Source organism: Bemisia tabaci, chromosome 8, assembly GCF_918797505.1.
Source record: "Bemisia tabaci chromosome 8, PGI_BMITA_v3".
In the NCBI taxonomy this organism is placed as follows: domain Eukaryota; kingdom Metazoa; phylum Arthropoda; class Insecta; order Hemiptera; family Aleyrodidae; genus Bemisia; species Bemisia tabaci.
The window spans coordinates 23,345,100-23,366,961 of NC_092800.1; the positions used below are offsets into that span (position 1 = coordinate 23,345,100).

The 21,862-nt window shown below is 38.2% G+C and overlaps 2 protein-coding genes across 2 annotated transcripts in view; one reads left to right on the top strand and one right to left on the bottom strand.

Moving 5' to 3' along the window:
- Positions 1–99: 99 nt before the first annotated feature.
- Positions 100–21,862, bottom strand: part of LOC109032546 (trimeric intracellular cation channel type 1B.1) — a 37,234-nt gene continuing 15,471 nt past the window's right edge. Inside the window, exons 3-8 of the mRNA XM_019044727.2 lie at positions 7,812–7,968; positions 6,958–7,053; positions 6,354–6,442; positions 5,847–5,934; positions 4,360–4,480; positions 100–2,763 (exon numbers count right to left, since the gene is read on the bottom strand). Coding sequence (XP_018900272.1) covers positions 2,605–2,763; positions 4,360–4,480; positions 5,847–5,934; positions 6,354–6,442; positions 6,958–7,053; positions 7,812–7,968 — 710 coding nt within the window. The 3' untranslated portion in view covers positions 100–2,604. The remainder of the gene's footprint in view (positions 2,764–4,359; positions 4,481–5,846; positions 5,935–6,353; positions 6,443–6,957; positions 7,054–7,811; positions 7,969–21,862) is intronic.
- LOC109032544 (leukotriene A-4 hydrolase) overlaps positions 19,222–21,862 on the top strand; it is a 32,658-nt gene continuing 30,017 nt past the window's right edge. Inside the window, 1 exon segment of the mRNA XM_019044724.2 lies at positions 19,222–19,380. The gene's annotated coding sequence lies outside the window, so the exon portion shown is untranslated.

Below are 21,862 nucleotides of genomic sequence, written 5' to 3' on the forward strand. Positions count from 1 at the left end.
AATTTTTGAGCAAGATCAGGGGTGAATCAACTCCGCGTTTCAAAATGGTATAACCATAATGTACTTATTCTAAAAATGCATATAAACAAACAAAGCAACTAAGGTTTAGGCTTTTTTATTTCAATTTGTACAAAAACAGGATGAAAATAACTTACAAATATTTTTGGTTTAAACACTGGTCAGATAAGGGTCATGTCTCATCAAAGTTATAAAAATGTTTAGCAGACAGATGGAGCAAAAATAATTGATCTCTCTTTGAATGAATATCTAGCTCCTTAAAGGCATGCATACTTCATAGCGTACGAATAGCTGAATTTTATGTAGCACAGAGTTTAAAAGCAAGGAACTCATCGGAAACGAACCGAAGTTTCATCAAATCAGGGAAATCAGGATTGCACCCACAGAAATCCTGCTTCTAGTTCCAAAGTGAAACTTTGGAAACAACCTGTGATGAAACCTTGAGATTCCTAATTTTCCAAGTCTGAGGCATTTTTGTGATGCATCAAAGGAGAAATGGACTTAACGTGAAAAAAACGAATTTCTGAAAAATTTGGCAAGTCACCTCAAGTCCCTTTTCCCTTAGGTGCATCACTTTTACAGTTAATTAACAACATTGTAAGCAGTACCAATAATGGAGAAGGGAGCCTCCTAATTCAAGGAGGGATAGAGATTATAACCTTAATAGTGAACATGGTACATTCACGTTATTCACAGGGAATTTTAGTTTTTTGACAAGTCCATTTCTTGCTTAAAGTGTAATTTGGGAAAAAAAAATCTGAATGAGAATGGAGGACTGGAGGCCAATTTAGAAAAAACCAGAGGTAGAGAGTTTAACAACGGGGAAACAGAAAAACGGTAACTTCGTAAATTAATTCTGCGTTTGAAATTGTGCATAACAGAAAAATGAGAGATCTTAGGGAGAAAAAATACAAACAAGAGAAGCAGTTCCTGGGATGAATTGCAAGTTAAAGGTACTGATTGACTTGCAACTTAACATCATGGCTGAAAAACTCTGTCAACATAAACTATTGCAGAAAAAGCAGAACTTTGTGCATATATCACAGAAAAGTAAATCTACATGATCAGCATGTGCTCCCTTTGTCAAAAGTTTTTAAGACGGCAACTCTAACCGCTGCAAACTCTTTGCAATGATTTTTACACACAACATACTCTCTCCCTGCATGCTCTTGAAATGCAAGCGTCACCTCAATACCTCAGAGACGTATCAATGATTTTCATCACTTGAATCACTGAAACTGTTAAAGCTAGGTTGGTCTTACATATAATCTTAGATTTAAAAAATTAGCTCTTTTACACTTTTAATGTAGAATCAGGTTGCATGTTAAAATTTGAGATGCTTCGTGAAAACAGAATTGATTCTCCTCTGACGAACTCTCAAATTGATTAACTTGATAATCCTGACAGCTAAAAAAATCGTTGGGTCTCATCCCATGCTATTAATCGTGGTAATAGCCGCTCTTAATCATATCAACAATATACAAGATTGAAAGAGGCATCTCAATCATGAACACACAACAGGTCTCTCATAAACATCAAGTTCAATTGTTCAAATTACTTTTAACAAGTACAACTTGCAGTAATCACCCACATATTGGCTGCAGGTTACCAAAAGACTAATGCATCTTAAATTGTTGCCATGAAATTTTAGTCAGAATTTCCCCAATGTCTAATCGAAAACAAATTATGAAATAAATTAAAAAATGAAAAATAGTACACGCATACGTTTAGAATTTTGAAATCTAGAATTTCTGATGTTGTAAGTATCCGAATTGACTTTCTAGTCTCCGCATTAGTAAGAAGGGAGAGGGCCATTTGTTTAGATATGATAAATAGGGACCTTGACTTCTCTAACAAAGAGTTGCCCCAATTTCTTCCATTATTAAAGAAAAGGAAGATTACAGTTTAACTTTAAAAATTTAATGACTAGCTTATGAACTTAGTAAAAAAGTAGCCTAAGGTTATGACTTAAAGGTTAAGTCATGAAACTAAAGTAACACGTTGGTAAAATGTTTGGAGACGAAAAATTGATGAGAGAACCCACTAATCAGCAGGCAAATAATTAATAAAACAGAATTTGAACAAACATATTTAACAATGAAAGTTCATTTTGGAAAGAAATCACCAGAATTAGGTATTGACATACCAACTTCGCTTTCATCAAATGTCAAAGGTAACTAAAGCGATAGGTTTTTTTAACGTATAGAGAAAAATTTGGTATAAAGTTCAGGAAACTTGGAGCTTCCTTACCATCCATTTATATGTAAGGAGATGGCAAATGGAGGGAGTCCGATGAAACATTCCTCATGTTTCATCCTTGAGTTCTCTCATCACTGAATTTACAAGAGAGGGGCTTATTTCCAAAAACATAGTGCATTATTTCACGAATTTTTAATTCATAAAAATGCAGAATCTCCTAAGAATAAAAATAATACTGGTTTTTCTCCTCAAGTTCACAGTTTTAAACTTTAAACTGGGTCGATCGAAAATCGCTTCGTTCATCCCTGTATCCTCAAAAATTGTGCTCGTTGGCTCACAGATGATTTCAATTTTATGGGCAGTCACCATAATTAATTAATCCTTCAATTAATCCTTTTTCTTGGCATCACCTTTCTCGCCCTCCTTCGATCCTCCGCGGGAGAGAATTTTACTTAAGGAGTCCCAGATTCCTCCCAGGAATAGGGCGCAGAATAAATTCTCGAACGGTAAGAATGGATCGTGGATTCCGAGGAGAATTGATGAGAGCTGAAAATAAAAAAAAAGCCAGCATTAAAATATAATCACAGGAAACAATGAAAAACGCTGAGCAAACATGACATGATTACATGACAAAATGTCGAAGTGCGGGGTCTCCAAAATATGAAAATAAAGAAAGCCGAAACTAAAAAACTCAAACTCACAAAAATAAATTAAAATTGCCGACGAGTTTCGGGGCTCCCTGGCCCCTTCTTCAAGACCAAATTCCGACCGGGGAGCCCCAAAATGCGTTGGCAATTTTTGTGAGGTTGAGTTTTTTAGTTTTGGCTTTCTTTATTTTCATTATTTACGAGGGTCATCCAAAAAGTAAGTTTCCCTACCTTGTATCTTCCGAATGAAAAGAGATAAATTAAATCGGTAAAAAGACACATATTATACATACTCTAAGCTTTAATATAAATTCAAGTTTTTGAAAATCGGTTAAGGGGTTCGCGAGAAAAGTTAATTTTACTGAGACAACCTCCTGTCGCTGCGTGCCCACCTCCCGGGTCAGGATGCGTGGAGAGTCGATTACTTCAGACTCGGGTATTCGCCTCTAAACATCACATCAAAAAGGAATTTAGAAGTTTTCGTTGAGTAGGTCTTACCTTTCTTTTTGACGTAGGCCCCACATCTTTTTTGACATGTTTTGTTTCATTACAGCAGCTTTTTGATGCCTTTCGCGTAGAAGCTCTCGCCTTGGCTCCAAAACCAGTCATTGACAGTGATCTGTGCCTCTGAATCGGTTGGCAAGCGCTTTTTATCGTTGAAGTTTTTCCGCTCGGGAACAGATGAAAGTCACATATGGCTAAATTAAGAAAGTATAAAGGATCGGGGGAAAATTTTCCGACGCAAAGCAACTGCTGATTTGGAAGTGCAGATCGCTGTCAATGACATGGTTTCGGAGCCAAGGCGAGAGCTTCTACGCGGAAGGTATCAAAAAGCTGCTGTAATGAAACAAAACATGTCAAAAAAGATGTGGGGCCTACGTCAAAAAGAAAGGTAAGACCTACTCAACGAAAACCTCTAAATTCCTTTTTGATGTGATGTTTAGAGGCGAATACCCGAGTCTGAAGTAATCGACTCTCCGCGCATCCTGACCCGGGAGGTAGGCACGCGGCGACAGGAGGTTATCTCAGTAAAATTAACTTTTCTCGCGAACCCCTTAACCGATTTTCAAAAACTTGAATTTATTTTAAAGCTTAGAGTATGTATAATATGTATCTTTTTACCGATTTAATTTATCTCTTTTCATTGGGAAGTTACAAGGTAGGGAAACTTACTTTTTAGATGACCCTTGTAGCTCATAGTTTGTTACCTTGATTTCCTATTTGTTTGGTTTTGTTTAGTTTCCGTTACTTTCGGTTTATTATTCTCCAAAATATATTACTTCTGGGTAGCACAAATTGAATTATAATATTCGAATGAATACCAAATTTGATGTACAGTACCTTACAATATATCTATTAAAGCAACTGGTGTGGCTGAACGCAACCATTTGAAATTTTATGTTAGGTCAGCTCTCTGCAAAAAAGCATCTTTCCCTACAATGGTTCTTCTGAAAACTCTACATTTAAAGCAAAGATAAAATGAGCTTAGCTTTACCTTGAAGTAAACGAAGAAAATAACAATGCCAAAATACACTAGAGCATGTGGAGCTGATATCAGGTCGGTTTTCTTGTCCAGAACAAAAATGATTGAAGCGACAAGACTAGATTTTGTTGGACTGTAAAAAAAAGAAAGGAAACATACATCATAAGTTATAGTATACGATTTACTTATTTATAAGAATTGTCTATTTAAAAAAAAACCTGAGATAAAAATATTTGTAACATGTTATTTTAAACTGCCCCAGTATCTTCTTCGGCAAAAAATTGAATTTTTTTTACAGTAATTGAGGTCGAGGTGCGTTCCAATTGCAGGGTAGTAAATACTTGCGTTTTTTAAACAAATCTCGTCCATAAGCTATGTTGAACATTATGTCATGAAAAGAGATGATCCCTGCGGTCCGATGATTGAAACTATGTCCGCCCGACACGACAAGACATAGCCCTATCTCAACCGTGCAATACATCACAATTCGATGTCTTATCGGGCTGGTTTAAATTTCAATAATCGGCCTGCTGGTGAGGCTACTAATTTAAGGAAAAGCTAACCGTTTCAGAGCTCCTAGCGATGAGCTCCTTTACTATGCCTTTTTACCATGTTCTTTCATTTACTGAGTGGCTCACTGAACATATGGGGCAATATCTGTAAAAACAGCGGATATCAAACATCCCCCTTTTTTAGGGATAACGCTTTTATAGAGTCCGCTAACCTTCAAGAGTGATGGTACCAGGTTTCAGACTCCTGGCATAATTTTTTTTAAAGATATGAATAGAAAATCGTGTTACATAAAAAATCAGTGGATGTCAGAATTCTTTGGAATAATAATATTGAGGTAAATAATTTGCTGAAGCTCATTGATCTCCTCAATGAATGAGCACATAACTATGGCAATACAAGCTAGTAAGACCTATTGAATGTTGGTCTTTGGGAGATGGCACCCTTTTTAATTTCTTCCCTGTTTTAAAAGACTGATAATATGGTTAGTTTCTTATTTTTCTTAGAAGTTATTACCAAATATTTCTTTCTTTCGAAAAATCATTAAAAGATTTAACAGTAATCATAATTTGATCAATATCAATCGCTCTTGCCCCGTTACATTAGCTGGATAGTTAATTTTATGCTTAAAAAAGTTCTCCGTAAAAAGAGCGGATATGGTCTTTTTTTAAAATCACTGTATCTCGTTGACATTTGCTTCAAATTTAAATTTTTAAAGCTCATTTTGTGAAAGAGGATTGGTTCTATAAGAAATTCTTTGACTGATACCTATTTGCAGCGCGGTTATTGAAACGCACAGCTTTGAAAACTTAGAACTCAATTTTCTCAAAACTTAAAAATGTGACATCCGCTGTTTTCACAGATAACGCTTCGTATACATGGCATGGCAATATGGCATGGATATCTGTAACAACCTGTTCCAAAACTTTCTTGTGATCACTACACGAATCGTTTTTAATTTAGCAAACAAAAATCGACTAAAAACTTACAAACTGGGTTGCATGAACTCCATTGCAGTTGGTGTCCAAACTCCTCTAAGTAATCGTTCAATTAATTTTGTGAAACCAGCACCGTTACCTAGAATCAAAAGCAAAGAACTCAGAATCGCTCAAAAATTCAAAAATAATGGCTAAAAGAACAAGAAAAATGGGCATATCAATCCTCAAAAACTGAGTGCCATTATTATTTTCAAATTATAATGGTTTATTTTGGAGCTATTGCTAATTGATGATGTGGACCACTGATGACGTTATCGGCTAAAATCAGATCATTTGCAATTTTACATTATATTTTGACAAGTTTGCCACACATGGTACCATGGTGTTGGTTGACCACACATTAAAATTATGAAGGTATAATATTTGAAAAAAAAAAAAATTGTCATTCAGTGGTAAATGTGCCAATTATCAGGACTTTTAAAACAAAGAACGAATGCATACAACTCATAAGAAAAAAATCTTCCATAAAAAAAGATGAAAACTATTTTTCTGACAAACCTTTCAATGTTCCTATTAGAATCATTATCACGTAGGCGTTTGGGTACAATTTTGCTGCATGGGTGACTCCATCATGAATTTTTTTACACCTGTGACAAAAAAAATTCAAATCTTCAGGAATATTCTTGAGACACAATTAAATGAAAAATTGATTTAAATTGCGAATATTATTCTTTAAATTTAATTGGTCAAAATCCAACCAGATTAAGTTCAGATTACAAAAAAATCACAATGTTTTGTATAATTAAAAAAAAAAGAATGTAAGTACCTACCATAAATAGTCTTGTATGTGGCAGAAGTTTTTCCCTCCAAATCACAATAATAATTGTTTGAAAAGTAAGAGTTTGATGCACATTATATACATATGTTAAGATATGATCTCATTATGCTTTTTACTAATTTTGTGATATTTTTACATCTTCTCTTTTTTTAAAAGTAAGACTATACATCTCTAGGCTTGTTTTTTCTTCTCCTTCCCACCAATAATATCAAATGACTTTGCACTCGTTGTGCGGTAAATAGGTGATAATCTAAGAAAATACAGATTTTATATTCTTGACGTCGAACAATGTGGTTGAGAATTAGATAAAGCACTCAATTTTACCTGTAAATTTCCTTCATAGCAGAAAAAATAAGTTTGAGGGGTAGAAATTTCGCTGTTTTGTAGCCAATGTCAAATGGTGTGTAAAAAACTAAATACCTGGAAAATATGAAAACAAGGAGCAATATAATGACCGCTGACACACAAGGGATAAGAGAAGAAAAGCAGGCCAAATGACATGCCAAAGTGGATAATTAGGGCTGTTTGCTTGAAAGGAAGTCAAAATTCAGGTCCATCTTCTGACTGTCTAAAGTTCTTAAAAAGTATGTCCAACTAAACTACATCAAATGGCCAAAAAAGGAGTTTCTTTTATAATGTTTTGAGTACCTAAACAAGTACTTTGGCCGGTAAGTGTGGTAAAGTTAGAATACCTACCTACCTAAGTCATGTTCTAATTTGGTCTCATCTCGAGATTTTTCAACGACTTTTTCCGGTAACGCAAAAATAGCTGCCACTTTTAAAAATTTAGGAGCAGTGTATTACTCCTCAAGTTTAATTTTTATGAATAGAGTGTATTTTGGAAAATAATGTTCCAATTATTGAAAGCATTGCGTCCTGATCAGTTTAATACTTTACATGAAAACGGGTGTGTGATTTTTTGTGCAAATTTCAGTGAATTTTCTGCAAAGTACGGAGCGAATTCTTCATAATTTTCAAAGGCATCCGCACAAACGTTCTCTTGTAAGAAATAAAATTGGTCAATTAAATTTGACAATAGCTGATGTAGTTTGGCTCCTTTCCGCAAAACGCTGTCCAAAAATCTAATTTTCTAAAATCTCCTCTTCACATCATTTTTTAGAATATTTTTTCTCATTGAAAGTACCTCCATTTATCAATCCGACGAGAAGAAAACTTACCAAACAACAGTTGCGACAGTAAGTTGTTGAGTGTTTTTGAGGGGCGCCAGAATAGGTTCGCCCAAGAGACCATTTGCCAGCATACCACCAGCAAAGACAACCAACATGGTCGAGAGCCAACATGCTAGTGGATGCTTTCGGGAAAACTGCTGTGCACCTGGACAGAAAAATACAACCTTGGTGAGACTTCAATGAAATCTGAAAAGATTATGATGCGAAGGCACTATATCACAAACCCAAGATTTAAAGTTGAAAGCAAAAAATCTTAGCCCCGGAATTTTAAATACATGTTGAGGACTTGCAGAGTTAAGTAAAGCATTGTGAAATATTACCAATAATTCCTCTGAATCATTAAAAATCCACGTCATGATAAGACATGTAGACCAGGGCCGGATTCACCTAGGTACTTGCCGCCCATGTGCCGCCTGTATTTTGCCGCCCCCTTCTCATTCGTTTTGAAACTCGATAAAAACCATCAAGTGAACGTGCCAGCGGGGGAGGGGTGCATAAGACGCATTTACTCGTGTTGAACACATTTTTTGGGAAAGCCCTGTCAACACTACTAGCAAAAGTTTACGGAACTTTGGGCGAAAGTTAAGTTTCGTATACCTGGCCTTCCATGTTTGGCGCAAAGCGTGAAATATTCAGACAGTCTTGTAAGCGCTATGCGTTTCACGCCGACCGCTGCTGAACGCACTGTGTTGGACGCAATGCGTGAAGTATTCACACAGTCTTGTAGGCACTATCCGTTTCACGCTGACCGCAATGACCGCACTGTGTTTGATGCAATGCGAGAAGTATTCGTGCAATCTTGTAGGCGCTAATATGTGTTACATGCCGATCGCCCCTCCGCTCCGAGGGCTTCTCCTTTTCATCTCAAGTCCTCGTTATCATTTCTCTCTAAGTCGCGCCGTTCCAGGCCAAATTGTGTGTTTGGTTTCTCTCTTAACTCGACTAATTGAAGGTACTGTGTCTTGTATCACTAAAAGACGACAAAATTAGAAATTACTCACAGTAAATGAGAGATTTTGTCGCCTTTTCTCGTTGGTATTTGTATTTTTTTTTTTTTTTTTTTTGTGTGTGTGGGGTGTGTGTGTGTGTGTCTAAATCCGATTTTTTTTATATACCTACACTTAAAAAAATTGCAAATTTTTGCAGCCCCTTAGATTTGCCGCCATGGGCCGCGGCCCATGTGGCCACCCCCTTAATCCGGCCCAGTACATGTACATGCCTACATTGTAGACGATAGTTTCAAATTCATAGATAGAAATGATGTTGTGGGATCATCGGTCGGAGCAAAGTTGTGGAAGTCTCCAAAGTAAAGTTTTGAAGCACTGGGAACGTTACAAGTACCTACCATAGATTCGGCCCCTGCAACCCGTTTTTGGGTGCATTTTTGTCGCATTTTTCAATGGCTTTAAGAGCATTGTGGTGCTATTCTTTAGTCTTGGCGAGAAGTTTAGCCTTAACTTCCCGCTAAGACTGAAAATTTGTTGTGCGGTAGATTTTATTTCGTATTTAAACTTACTTTATGTTGGAAAGTTTTTCGAGAATCCCCCATGAGAAGACCCTAAAATACAACTTTCTATTGGTAACAATATGAATTTAAGAGCTAAAGTGTTCTTCAACGTGTTGTATTATACGGTTATTTTCAATTCGCCTTCAAGTGCGTCCGCAGCAATTGTTGTTACGAATATGTTGTGCGTGCTGATTGCAACTCATTACATACTTACCTCTTTGAAGGCGTTTAATGTGCGAAAGTAGAGCACTCTGTTGGAGAACAACAGAAGTGAGATTGAATGAATTGCTCAATCCCTACTTCGTTCGTTCGCTGACAGATTGCGCTACTTGCGCACATAAAACGCCTTCAGAGAGTCGAGTATGTAAAGAGTTGAAATTAGCACGCACAACGTATTCATAACAACAATTGCTGCCGACGCAACAGAAGGCGAATTGTTCAGTTAAAAAAAAGAGTATGATAAGTAGTCTGCACATAACGGGAGAGTATATATTACACCGAAATGGATCGAACGAAAAATAAAAACGTGAACCGAGCAACACCAATTCAATGGACAAATAAATAAAAAAGCCAATCAAAATCGATGGAAAACTTGCATTCGATATGATAATTTCAAATTGCGATATCTATAAATTAGGATCAGCCAAGATTTGGATTTTTCGCGATTTTAAGTCCACGCGCACCATAGACTCACCCCTTGCAAACCGTTTTTGGGTACATTTTTGTTGTATCTTTTTTTTCTTCGAGACTATACTGTGGCCTATCATAACTTAGTCGAGTTAATTTTGTTTTTTTTTGGTGCTGAGAACGTTCAAAAATTTCAAAGTCATTTTCATGAGACCCTTTTTCAGTTAAAGAACAATAAATCGCGAATTAGGAAGAAAAAGAAAAAAACAGTTAAATATTTGAAAGCACTATTGCAAGCTCCGGAGATGAATCAGAGATCATTAAGCATCGGAAACTGAGAATCGATATTTTTGACCCGACTGAAACTCGTCATTCTGGAAATTTTTACAATCCGCAAAAGTCCCAAGTTAACAGAATCCATCACGTTTACGGTGTTTCGATCCGATTGATTTCGTACCTCTTCGGACAAGTTCGCCTTCAAAATCCCGATTAGACAATGAGAGCGGCTTGGGAGCTGTAGTTGGTGCGTTCATTGCCGTGCTAAGGAAAAACGCCGTATGAACTTTCAGGCGTTGCCAAATTTCCTTTGATAAAATATGAATTTTCAGGGAAATCTGTGAATATTTTTCTTCCGATTTGTCATAGAATTTTATTCGCCATCAGATCTAAATTATCAGAAAATTTCAAGAGAAAATTTTCATAAGTTTCCTCAAAATTAAACATTTTACAAGAGGAAATTTGGCGACTCTCTAATGTTCATACGGCGTCCTTCCTTCGCACGGCAGTTCAGTTGTTTGATCATATTAATTTGATTCGTATCTGCGATAACTTTGAAAATGCACTGGGTTCGATGACTGGTGTCTGCGGCTCACCAATCCCTAGTTTTAAAATTTGATATTATTAATAAAAAATAAAATAAATAAATGAATAAATAAAAAACAAAAAAGTGGAAAGGGTCAAAATAAAGGTATAAAACAATGAGCCTCTACTACGCCATTCAGAGCACCGACAAATCTTGCTCCTCAGTATTTCCCTCTCCTTTCACATCCTTTGAAAAAGCACCGCCTCCCTTATGCCGCAATGGTTGAAGAGTTGAGCGCTAAACTGGCTGGATCAAAGTTCAATAATGAGCCCCGATTTCTATAAAATGCAAATGTAGATACCGCAGAACTTGCGGGATACTACTGCGGGGCCAATTTACCGCTCTTGATCATCCAATTAGGCTGGAGCGCAGAATTTACAACAAACTGACCTGGGGAAACAAACCTCAATGGAAATAATTTGCAATCCGAGCGAGTGGCTTAAAAAAATGAGAAGACCTCGGAATATGAATACGTGGGGAGAGAACAACGCATCAGTAGGTAAGTGTGTGTGTGTGTATATGTAGACACGAACTCGCGTGTGTCAGTGTGAGCGTGCACCCCGCGCATTTGAGGGAGCGCTTATACAGGGTGTTCTGTTCGAGGAAACTGTAGAACCCGGATTTGTGAATGTAGGATAAATACAAAGTCTTCTCAAATACGAATAAAATTACTACTAATCAATAGAGTTTACGTTCATTGGCTGTTGGGATGGGAATTGAAGATGGAGGACAATTTATTTTTACGCATAAATTGTGTTATATATTTGCAGTTATCAGTCCACTCACATATGTTAGTGCGCCTTCATTTTCACCTGATACCGTGCAATACGTCTGCGCCGAAATAGTTGCTCAGAGCGCCTTAAACAGTGTCGCTTCGACTTACGCCTCACGCATACCGCTAAAATTACACTCCGGAGCGTGTGCAGTCACACATTTCATCACCGATGGTGAGGTCGGAAAAAAATTCCATTCATCCCCTTCAATCCCTCCATTACAACCTCAACTTCGAGAGCTTTTTTTGGGCTTTGGAGTTGATTTCAGAGAAAACCAGTGGCACCATCGTGTTTCTCGCGAAATTATACATAGATAGTAGTACTTAAATCGCAAATTCCTGACACATGCAAATAGGGCTCTTATTTCCCGAAACTAGTTCCGAATTTTGGAACTTTTGAGAATTTCCTGAACTTTTGAAATTCCCGAAATGTTCCGGACCTTTCGCATTTTCCGGAACTTTCTCGGAACTTTTGAAAAAATCTAAAAGGAATCCCGGAACATTTGACGATCATGGAGTGGGAGAACCCGGAACAAAAAAGTTCCAAATCCCGGAAATTTTAACGGACGTGGATTTGGAGCACTGCATGAAAGAGATCCGTTCAGGGGAGAGTTTCCTTGAACACCCTGTATAATCCTAGTTAGGTCGACAAGGGCTCGGGCTCACGAAGTAAGTAGTCCACTTTTGATTCCTCTTAATTTGCGCGCTCTGAAGAGGCCTTGTTTTACTTCTATTATCCGCGGGGCCTCATTCACACGAGAGAGGCCCTTAAATAGGCCGCGGAAGGGGGGAGGGAGGCTGGAACCCTTTCGACTTGCAACCACCTGGTGAATGCTCCTGAACGGGAGCCGTTGTAGGAGTCTCCCCGGCCGCGGCGCTTTGAATCATCTGATTAGCTTTTTCTTTAACCTCCCGCTAACTGGTATGAAATCACCCCTCCCACTGAATGTTTTGCTCTTATTGGCCCCGGGAGAAGGGGTTCATCTCCCATTGTGGATCGTATTGCATTGCGAAAGGAGTTCCCGCGACGGTCACGGCGTGTTCATTTGGCCGATAGGGAATGTTCGCAGGAAAAATTGTACCATAAAACAGAATAAAATAAAAATGAAAAAATACCGTAGAATTTAATTAAACCCAAATTTTACCCATAACAACATTTATTTTGTTTAGGACATTTCCCATCAAAATGTATTAGACTTTAAAATTTAAAATCAAATCAAATATTTGAATTATTCTAAAAAATTAATTTATTAATTAATCTCGATTAACCGCGGTTTTTTTTCGGTGGCTCCTTTCACGGAGTACGAAGACATTTGGAGGAGGGACTCGATTATCCGCGAATTGGATTAACCGCGGTTTTTTTCGGTGGCTCCTTTCACGGAGTACAAAGACATTTGGGGGAGGGACTCGATTATCCGCGAATTGGATTAACCGCGGGTTTTTCGGTGGCTCCTTTCACGAAGTACAAAGACATTTGGGGGAGGGACTCGATTATCCGCGAATTGGATTAACCGCGGGTTTTTTCGGTGGCTTCTTTCACGGAGTACAAGGACATTTGGGGGTAAATCTATTCAGCTTTTAGAAAACTCTCTTTAAATGCATGGCAAAGATCGCAGTCCAGAGACTTTGCAACTCCATGTCGCAAACCTTTGTGAAAAACTTCTTCCAGACATAATGTTTGCCAAAATAACCTATTTTAGTTTAAAGGTCTAATTTAGTCATTTTTAATCAATATTTACAATTCCATTCATTATTTGATATGAGTTTCGATGAAATCCTTTAAAATATTGATCAGTATATTCCTTACCAAAAGCTAGACTTGAATTATCATCGGTTTTTGACTATCCTGCCTGCGACAAAAAATGGGTCAGCGAGCTGATTATTGAAATTGATAGATAAGAGCGATAGAGGAAGGAGACAGAAGGGAAATGGAGGGATCCTATTGGTGGAGGCGGATTGTCGCAATAGACAAAGGAGATGAGCATAGACTAATTATCTATCGGCAACCCACGAGAGACCCTTTGGTTAGTCTACTATTTTCCATCTTAGTTAATAATAATCACTCATTCCAAACAAAAGGATTGCTCTATTTTCCCGTCGCCTTCCTTGTCTATTGCTTTGTCTATCTGTTTCCGTAATCAGTTCGCAGTTGCGCAAGTCATAGATTCGTGTTGCAATGGCTTCAGCTTATCGATTAGCAAAAACTAATAAAATCGACACATTGAAATCTGTTGCAAAATGGAAGCAGTACGTGCCAAATGCGCCTAAAAATTGGGCATGGCGCCTAAAAAATGAAGGCTCTGCGCCAACGTGGCCCCTAAAAATTGCCCCCCCCCCCCCCAAAAAAAAAAAGATCCTAATTTTTCTGTTTGGTGATTTTTCGAAGTTTCCCCCAAGTTACAGCTACTAGTTCTGCAACTAAAACATCTTGCGTCTAACTTTTCACTAAATGCGCCGTGACATACCTATAGACGAAAAGTCAATATGGCCCTTAAAAAACTTCAATGGCCCCTAAAAATAGAGCTTGATACGCCACATGGCTCCTGAAATTCAAAGGTGAGTTTCGAACACTGAATTCGACCGACGAACTTTTACTGAATTGACTCGAACTGACGAACTTTTACTGAGCTTTAGAGTAGATTTCGGTAAAGCCGGCCGAGCCGCGTGGAGCTGCCGCTACGCCGGAAAATGAGACGGAGAGAGGCGCGTGCTGCGTTGTAAGTGTGTGCGGCGACAAAGGTTGGAGGATCGATATTTTCCCGGTCGGAAAAGGGAGGACGGGACAGGGACTCGGAAGTCCCGGCAGACGAAGACGAGACGAAGGCTCACTCCCCGCGCGGGCGGGTTGGGGCGGGGCAGGGATGGAACCCGGGGATCCCTCCTGATTTTGGAGCCGTGCCCGGTGGGATTAATCTCCGCGGTCGGCCATGTGCCCCAGGGTTGCCAAATTTTTCGATGAAATTTAGAGACTTCAGGCATTCAGAAAATGCCCGATCACGCAGCCGCCCCGGGCGCATGAAAATGTGGAAAAGCCCCAAAAATGTGGGGAGAGGGAACAGAGTGGCATGAAACGTAAGGAAGAAATGAAAGATTGGAAATTTCAGTGAAATATTCCACAGGGTGTCTAGTCTACTAAAACAGGCTGATCGAAAATAAGAACGTTTACAGTACTTTTTCAGTACCTACCTTATCAAGAAATTCAGTACCTCCTCCAATAGAAAAATTCCGTACTTTTTCAGTACCTCCATTTGACGAAATTCGAAAAATTTCAAAAATTTGAAATAGCGACGAAAATGACGAAAAATTTAAAACAATTCCGGACCTTTCTGCGGAATTTCCGCACTTTTCCAGTACTTCCGGACCGCCTTTAAAAAATCAGTACTATTTCCCGAAATTCCGGACTTGTAGACACCTTATTCTATCACGAGGCTGTGAAATATTTCATATTTTTCAGAGGCTAGGGTATGCAACCGCACTCAAACACACAAAGATAGAAGGAAGTCACGATTTTTTAATTTTGCAAAACTTGAAAAGGCACCGGTATTTTTCAATATCTTTCATAAATTTCTAGAATTTCATGAAATATTTCATCTGAAATTTCAATATTCTAATTTTCATGAAATTTTGCCGGAATATTTTGAGGGACTAGAAGTCGAAAATCGAAGGAAAACAGAAGAAAAACGTCATCTTTTTTGAGATCGGTGGGGAATTTCGGGGAAAACTGATAAGAGAAATTTGGAAAGCCGGCTGGGGGGCGCGTGTTTTAGAAGTTTGGAAGATTTTGCATCCCTGCTTCACATGGGTTTAAACGGAGAAAAGTGCTGATTTTTCAGCACTATCTGGCAATAATGAGTGTCCTTCGTTTGGGTCGAAAAATTCCTACTCCCATTGCAGCCTTTCTAAATCTCCGATGATGTTTTACTTTTTCTAGTTTTTTCTTTTTTACAAAAGGAAACTAATCAAAAGATCGATGGCCGAAGTGCAAGACGACGTATCTCAATTTCTGAGTTTCAAAATTTCCGCTACTATTTCATGTTTTCGAAGGGAAAGAAGCCAACTTCATGCGGCTTGGAAATACGGAATATTCCGCTGACAGAGTAGGAAAATCAAGAGAGTCTTCCAGAATCCAGAAAGTATGTTGGCTCGTTTTCCGAAGAAAAAAAGGAGGTTTGGCGGGAAAGCTACAACGTCGCAAGCGGAGATAAGTAAGTAAGTGATTTCGCACTGTGGACATCGATATATTGTTCGAATTCGCTGAGAATATTTGAGAATGATTGAGGAAAATTCGCAGGTAATCAAGGAAAACTGAGAACATATTTTCGTTCAAAAAAGTAAAATAAGAGCTCTATTTGCAGCAGCTGTACATTTTTTTTCTCTCCGCGCATAAACACCGAAACAAAATAAACGCAATCCTCTCTTTGGAGCATTGGATAGTTTTTCGTCGAAACCTCAAAATCAAATTATTCGACCCGACTTAAAAAGCAATTTGCCTCCGTGAACAGAGGTGCCAGTCCTGTTTTTTTCTTCTTTTTTTGGATCATTGATACATACAACTTGTTAATTAAAACAAATGAATACTTGTTTCTATGAAACAAGATCTTGAGACTAGATTTTTTCTTGTTGGTTAGGGTATCTCTACAGGGTATTATTCACTTGCCGCCCATGGGCCGCCTGTATTTTGCCGCCCCCTTCTCATTCGTTTTGAAACATCAATAAAAACCATCAAGTGAACGTGCCGGAGGGAGAGGGGTGCATATAACGCGTTTACCTACTCGTGTTGGATACATTTTTTGCGAAAGCCCTGTCAGCACTACTGGTAAAATTTCACGGAACTTTGCGCGAAAGTTAAGTTCCGTAAACCTATCTCTGTGTGGACAAGGTCCTCCATTTATAAGAGATGAAACAAAAAATTATGAAAGAACAAACATAAATGTGGTTTAATAATGCTAACTTCCGCCGCTGCGCCGCGTTGATCGCACTGTGTTTGGCGCAATGCGTGAAGTATTCCTGCAGTCTTGTAGGCGCTATGCGTTTCACGCCAACCGCTCCTGACCGCACTGTGTTTGACGCAATGCGTGAAGTATTCATGCAATCTTGAAGGCGCTCATATGTGTTACATGCCGACCGCCGCGCCGAGGGCTTGTCCTTTCATCTTAAGTCCTCGTCATCATTCCTCTCTGCGTTGAGCTCCAGGCAAAATTGCATGTTTAGTTCCTCTCTTAACTCGACTAATTAAAGATGCTGTCTCTTTTATCACCGAAAAACGACAAAATTAGAAATTACCATACTCTAGGGAAAGAGAGATTTTGTCCCCTTTTCTCATTGATAATTTTTTTGTTGTTCTGAATCCGTTTTTTTAATACCTACATTTAAAAAAATTGCAAAATTTGCCGCCATGGGCCGCGGCCCCTGAGGCCACCCCCTTAATCCGGCCCTGATCTCTACATGTATTATTTTTTAATAACGTAAAATACTTTTTAAATATAGTTTCTATCCTTTATCATTATCGCGGATTTCTTTTCTGATGTGGTCAAATACACATAAATAAAGAACGACAATATTATATAGCACGCAGAGGGACGACGTGTATGCATAAAAAGAGAATGTTTTCAGAACCATATGTTTCGGGTGGGCTTTTTATTCTTGTGAAGATTACCTCCCCTCCTTTCTATTTTCACCCTCATCGGCGGCTAGGTGTGCGATCAACCCCGGCGCACAAACCCATTAGCGAGTTCCCATTGCGATGGAGAGGGTGGGTCTAAATTGACATTTTTTTCAAGGGTGACAACGCCGCAAGATGACAGTTTATTTCTTCTTCCGCTTTCCTTTCATTTCATCAACAAAATACAACTTTTCGCGACACCCTCCGTGGCGTAACTTAGAGCGAAACTCATCATCAGCTCTCAGTTCTGCACTGCACACGTTATTCTGCGTAGTTTTTCCTTTTCAGAATCAAAACGAAGCATATCGACGGTGAAAATTCCAAACCAAGTGTCTCGTTTGCGATGCGTTTAAAAATCTCCGCTAGCGTTGGATTTTTCTACAGGTGGACAAACCAACATCATTCCTTGAAGTTTTCATAAAATTTTCTTTGCACAGAGAAGAAAAACCTTGACATTTTTTTAAAAATAGTCATTGAGTAGTTTTCCGTTTAAAAAAATAAAATACGACAGGTCTGCAATGCCGCAAACCGAGATAAGCCTGTGTCACACTATCAAAGATAACCATTCAAATATCAAGGTCAGGTGTTGTGATTGGCTTATTCGATGACTTGGACTAGAGTCCCTTTATACTGAGAGTCAAGACAATTTGAATCCATTTCTGATTGGTTCCCGTATTTTAGGCCTCCACAGTGTCACAAACGGGAATAAAGATTACATTTTCACCAATTGCAAAGATTATAATCTGGAATGGACCAGGGAATTACGAGTTCGGCAAGGAACAAACGGAATGAGAGGAGGAACGGAGAAAGGCATTTGAGAATGGGCCGATCAAAGATTACAAAAAACGTTCAATTTCTGTAATCTTTATTCCCGTTTGTGACATCCATGAGCCGAATTGTCTTGACTCTCAGTATAAAGGGACTCTAACTTGGACCAATCACAGCACTTGACCTCGACATTTTGATGGAGTATTTTGATAGTGTGACACAGGCTATACGTGGTTTGAGAGTTCAGTCATAGGGCTCTGCAAAGTGTCTATAGATATCCTTGCCAAAGCAGTTAGAGGTATTTATTTACTTTCAAATATTAAAATAAGCTTTGCTGCGTAAGTGTTATTAAAAGTTCTTAAAATTAGGTTTGAGAGGGATTAACAATTTCAGTTGGGGGGGGGGGGGGATTAAAATTGGTCTGTCGCGGCTCCCCGTCATTTCTTTCTGCCGGAATTTTTAGCCAAGTTTTTCGAATGAAACACGTATCGGTACTCTCTAAGTAATTCTGGGCCCACTTCAAAAAATTAGTACTTTTTCCGAGTGTCGCGTTCGGCGTTGGGACAGGGTGTTAAACGGACTGAGACGTTTAAGAGCCCAACGTAAACGCGCACGAAAAATATTAAATTGTGGGAGAGCAGAATTAAGCAAATAGATGAGTCGAACTTCGTTATAATACCGGACGCTTTATTCAGAACTACTAACAATAGGATTTGACTTAGACTTTGATTGAGCGAAAAGAATATAGCACGAGGCTTACGTTAGGATGGTAGGAATCGAAGTAAGTGTACAGAAATCTCTCCAGCCCTTACTAGGCGTGGAAGAGCATGAGCAAATAACGGTTCACATTGCATCAGCTTGTCGTTACACTGATTAGATTAATTAGATGAATTAGATGGTTGTTCTGATAGGGTGTAAAAATCGGAGTGAGGCTCGAAAAGTTGAAAACTGAGAATTTAAGAGAGAGATGGAAGAAATGTGTAAGAAAAGGACGGATGAAAAAGTTAGAACGTTGCATGGATGCGACACCGAGTCTTCTGAATCATTAGACACCCTGCATTTTTCTCACGTCCAAAAATGACCTGATAAGCGACTTGCTAAGCATTTCCTTTGCCCGGCGATGACCCATAAATGTCGGGTTGATCAGATTACTATATAAACTTATACTACTTATAGCTCAACACATCACCAATTAATCATGTTACAGCGAGAGCATGAACTGATCTCAGGAAATGACTCACATTAGGAAGAGTGTTCAGTGCGTGAACAAATAATTTGTTTCCACTCGGAATTTTTTGGTCCGTTATTACAGTGAATAGGCACAAGGCGTTTCTCCTCAAAACCCATTTGCTTGCTTTGGTAAGTAATTTATTATTATTATATTTTAAGTACTTTTCACACAAAAATACGTTTGTGGAAATAAACTCATTGAAAGATGGACCGTAGCCAAGTCTTTCAAAGCTAGAGCCTTTTAAAATTGCTAAAATTTGAGGGTTCATAAACATTTTTTTAAAAAAAGTGTAGAAATTGTAAAAAGGTGTTAAAATCGTAAAACGGTGTTAAAATCGAAAAAAAAGTTGTTAAAATCGAAAAAAGTTGTTAACATCGTAAAAAGTTGTTGTTATTATTATTATTTTTTTATTTTATTTTTTTTTTAAATGGCAGAAATGTTTGAAAATTTTGACATGATTATGACTACTACAATTTTACGTCGGAGTAGAGACAGGCAGGGAAATCCTGCCCTTTTCCCTGATACATTTTTTTGGGGAAAGAAGCAAATTCACACGCTGGTCATACAATACGGAGCAAAGACTACTCTAAGCGAGTACGTCACTCTCTTGATTTAAATCAACGTCTGAGTTCACACTGATCACAATGACGTCAGTCTAATTTCACTGAAGTTTAATCAATCGCCAGACGACTTTTTTTAAAGAAAAAATTTGAAGTGGTTAGCGTCAGACTAACTGTCATTAAAATCAAGTGCGTTACATCAGCTCTATTCAGCAAGGATTCACACAGGGAGGTCTAGATTGATTACAAATAGAACGTTGCCTGCTTGACGTGTGTCATCAAAAATGCGGCTGACGACATTATTAACGGCCTAACAACATTCCCCTGGTGGATTATATTGTTTATACACCTTTAATCACAGCAATTCAGGGGCGGATCCAGCAATTTGACAACACACGATTTCCTCCATTTAAACCTATGTCAAATAATCGATTCTTGTCGGAGCACCTGGCCCCTCCAAGAATCGATACATTTCCATATGCTTAAATGGAGTAAAAACAATCTTGTCAATTTGCTGGAATCGCCAATGCAGAAATAACGGATACTACGAATGAGACTAGCAATTAAGCGACCGCATTTTCTTACCTTTTAAATTAAATTAAATTAAATAGAAGGGAAAATAATCGAGTCAAATTTTGGAGAAAAATTAGTTAGGGGTACGTAGTTTTGAGCTTAACTAGTCTCATAGGTATTTTCTCCTGTCGTAAATTCAAATTATGGAAAAATATTTTGAATGTTGGCGTTGAACTTGATTTCTGAGTTCATCTGACATTGAGTCTTAAGAAGGAGTAGGTAAAACGTTGACCTAAGTATAAGATATCCCAGTTCGATCTTCGGATATAATTTGGTTCCTTTCAAAAATGCTCATGCTATTTGAATGTATTAATGCTAAAAGAAACTATGTGCGTAGGGTTTTTGTGCAACCTACAGGGGTTGTGTGGGTTCCTTTTAGCATAAATACATCAATTTCTTCCACGAGTTGATACGTACCCGACCCGGAGCTCATTAAACAAAAGATACCACTATAACAGCTCTGAGGAAATCGTTTGGCCTACGTTGTGAAATGAAGGCGAATCGATGATCGATACTTTCTGTGGATTGTATTACTAATCCGCGTCATACCTATCAAATCTCTCTCCAAAGCAGTTAAAAAATAAGTAAACTCTAGACGTAAAAGATCAAAACCAATGGGAGATTTCGTTTAAAAAAAATTATGATTAACATGAAAAACTTTAAGAAATTAAGTGAACTTTTTCTGATGATTGAAAATCCTAATTGGGAAATACAAAAACATGCATGTTCTACTCTACATGTGAAACAAACACGATTTGAAAGCCCGGATACTGCTACACAGAGGCCAAAAATGGGTGGACTCCATTTTGCAGTTACAGGAATATCTGGCTTATCCGTAATAACACTAATATGCATAGGGAAACTAATGGTACATACGTTGTTTCTGAACTAAGCCACGATTTGTAGTTCCTATATGCAAAAAATAGTCCAATCGTTATACCAATAAAATTTATCGATTTCTCGAGAAAAATTCAATGTTGCGCTTCTCGCCGGTCGTTAGGGGAACATTTTGAAGGGAACATGCGTTTTGAAGGAAACGTGAATGCAGATGGTTCGCTTTGAGAAAATCAACTTATCAGGAAAAGAGAACAGCTTGAAATGGACGTATTTCTATCAAACAGAACTATGTGCATTAAGACATGAGCCCTGAGACCCAAAAGAATACATTCATAACAGGGCTCACGTCATAATGCACATACTTAGTTCCGTTTGACAGAAATACGTCAACTGATCGTTGAGGATCTACAAAATTTCGATATGTGTAACTCTATAGGATTAGGAGGATTATATAGTTATTAATTTCGGTCAATTTATCATCTTACAAATACAGTTATCATCTTCAACATGTTACGCCTTAAAAGACGACAACTCTTTAAAAGTCAATACGTTTTTCCGAGTCCGCTGAGAAATGGTTCACCACATCCGCAGAAACATCGAACTGATTCCGAAATTGGAATCGAAAGTGCTAATCCGTCTC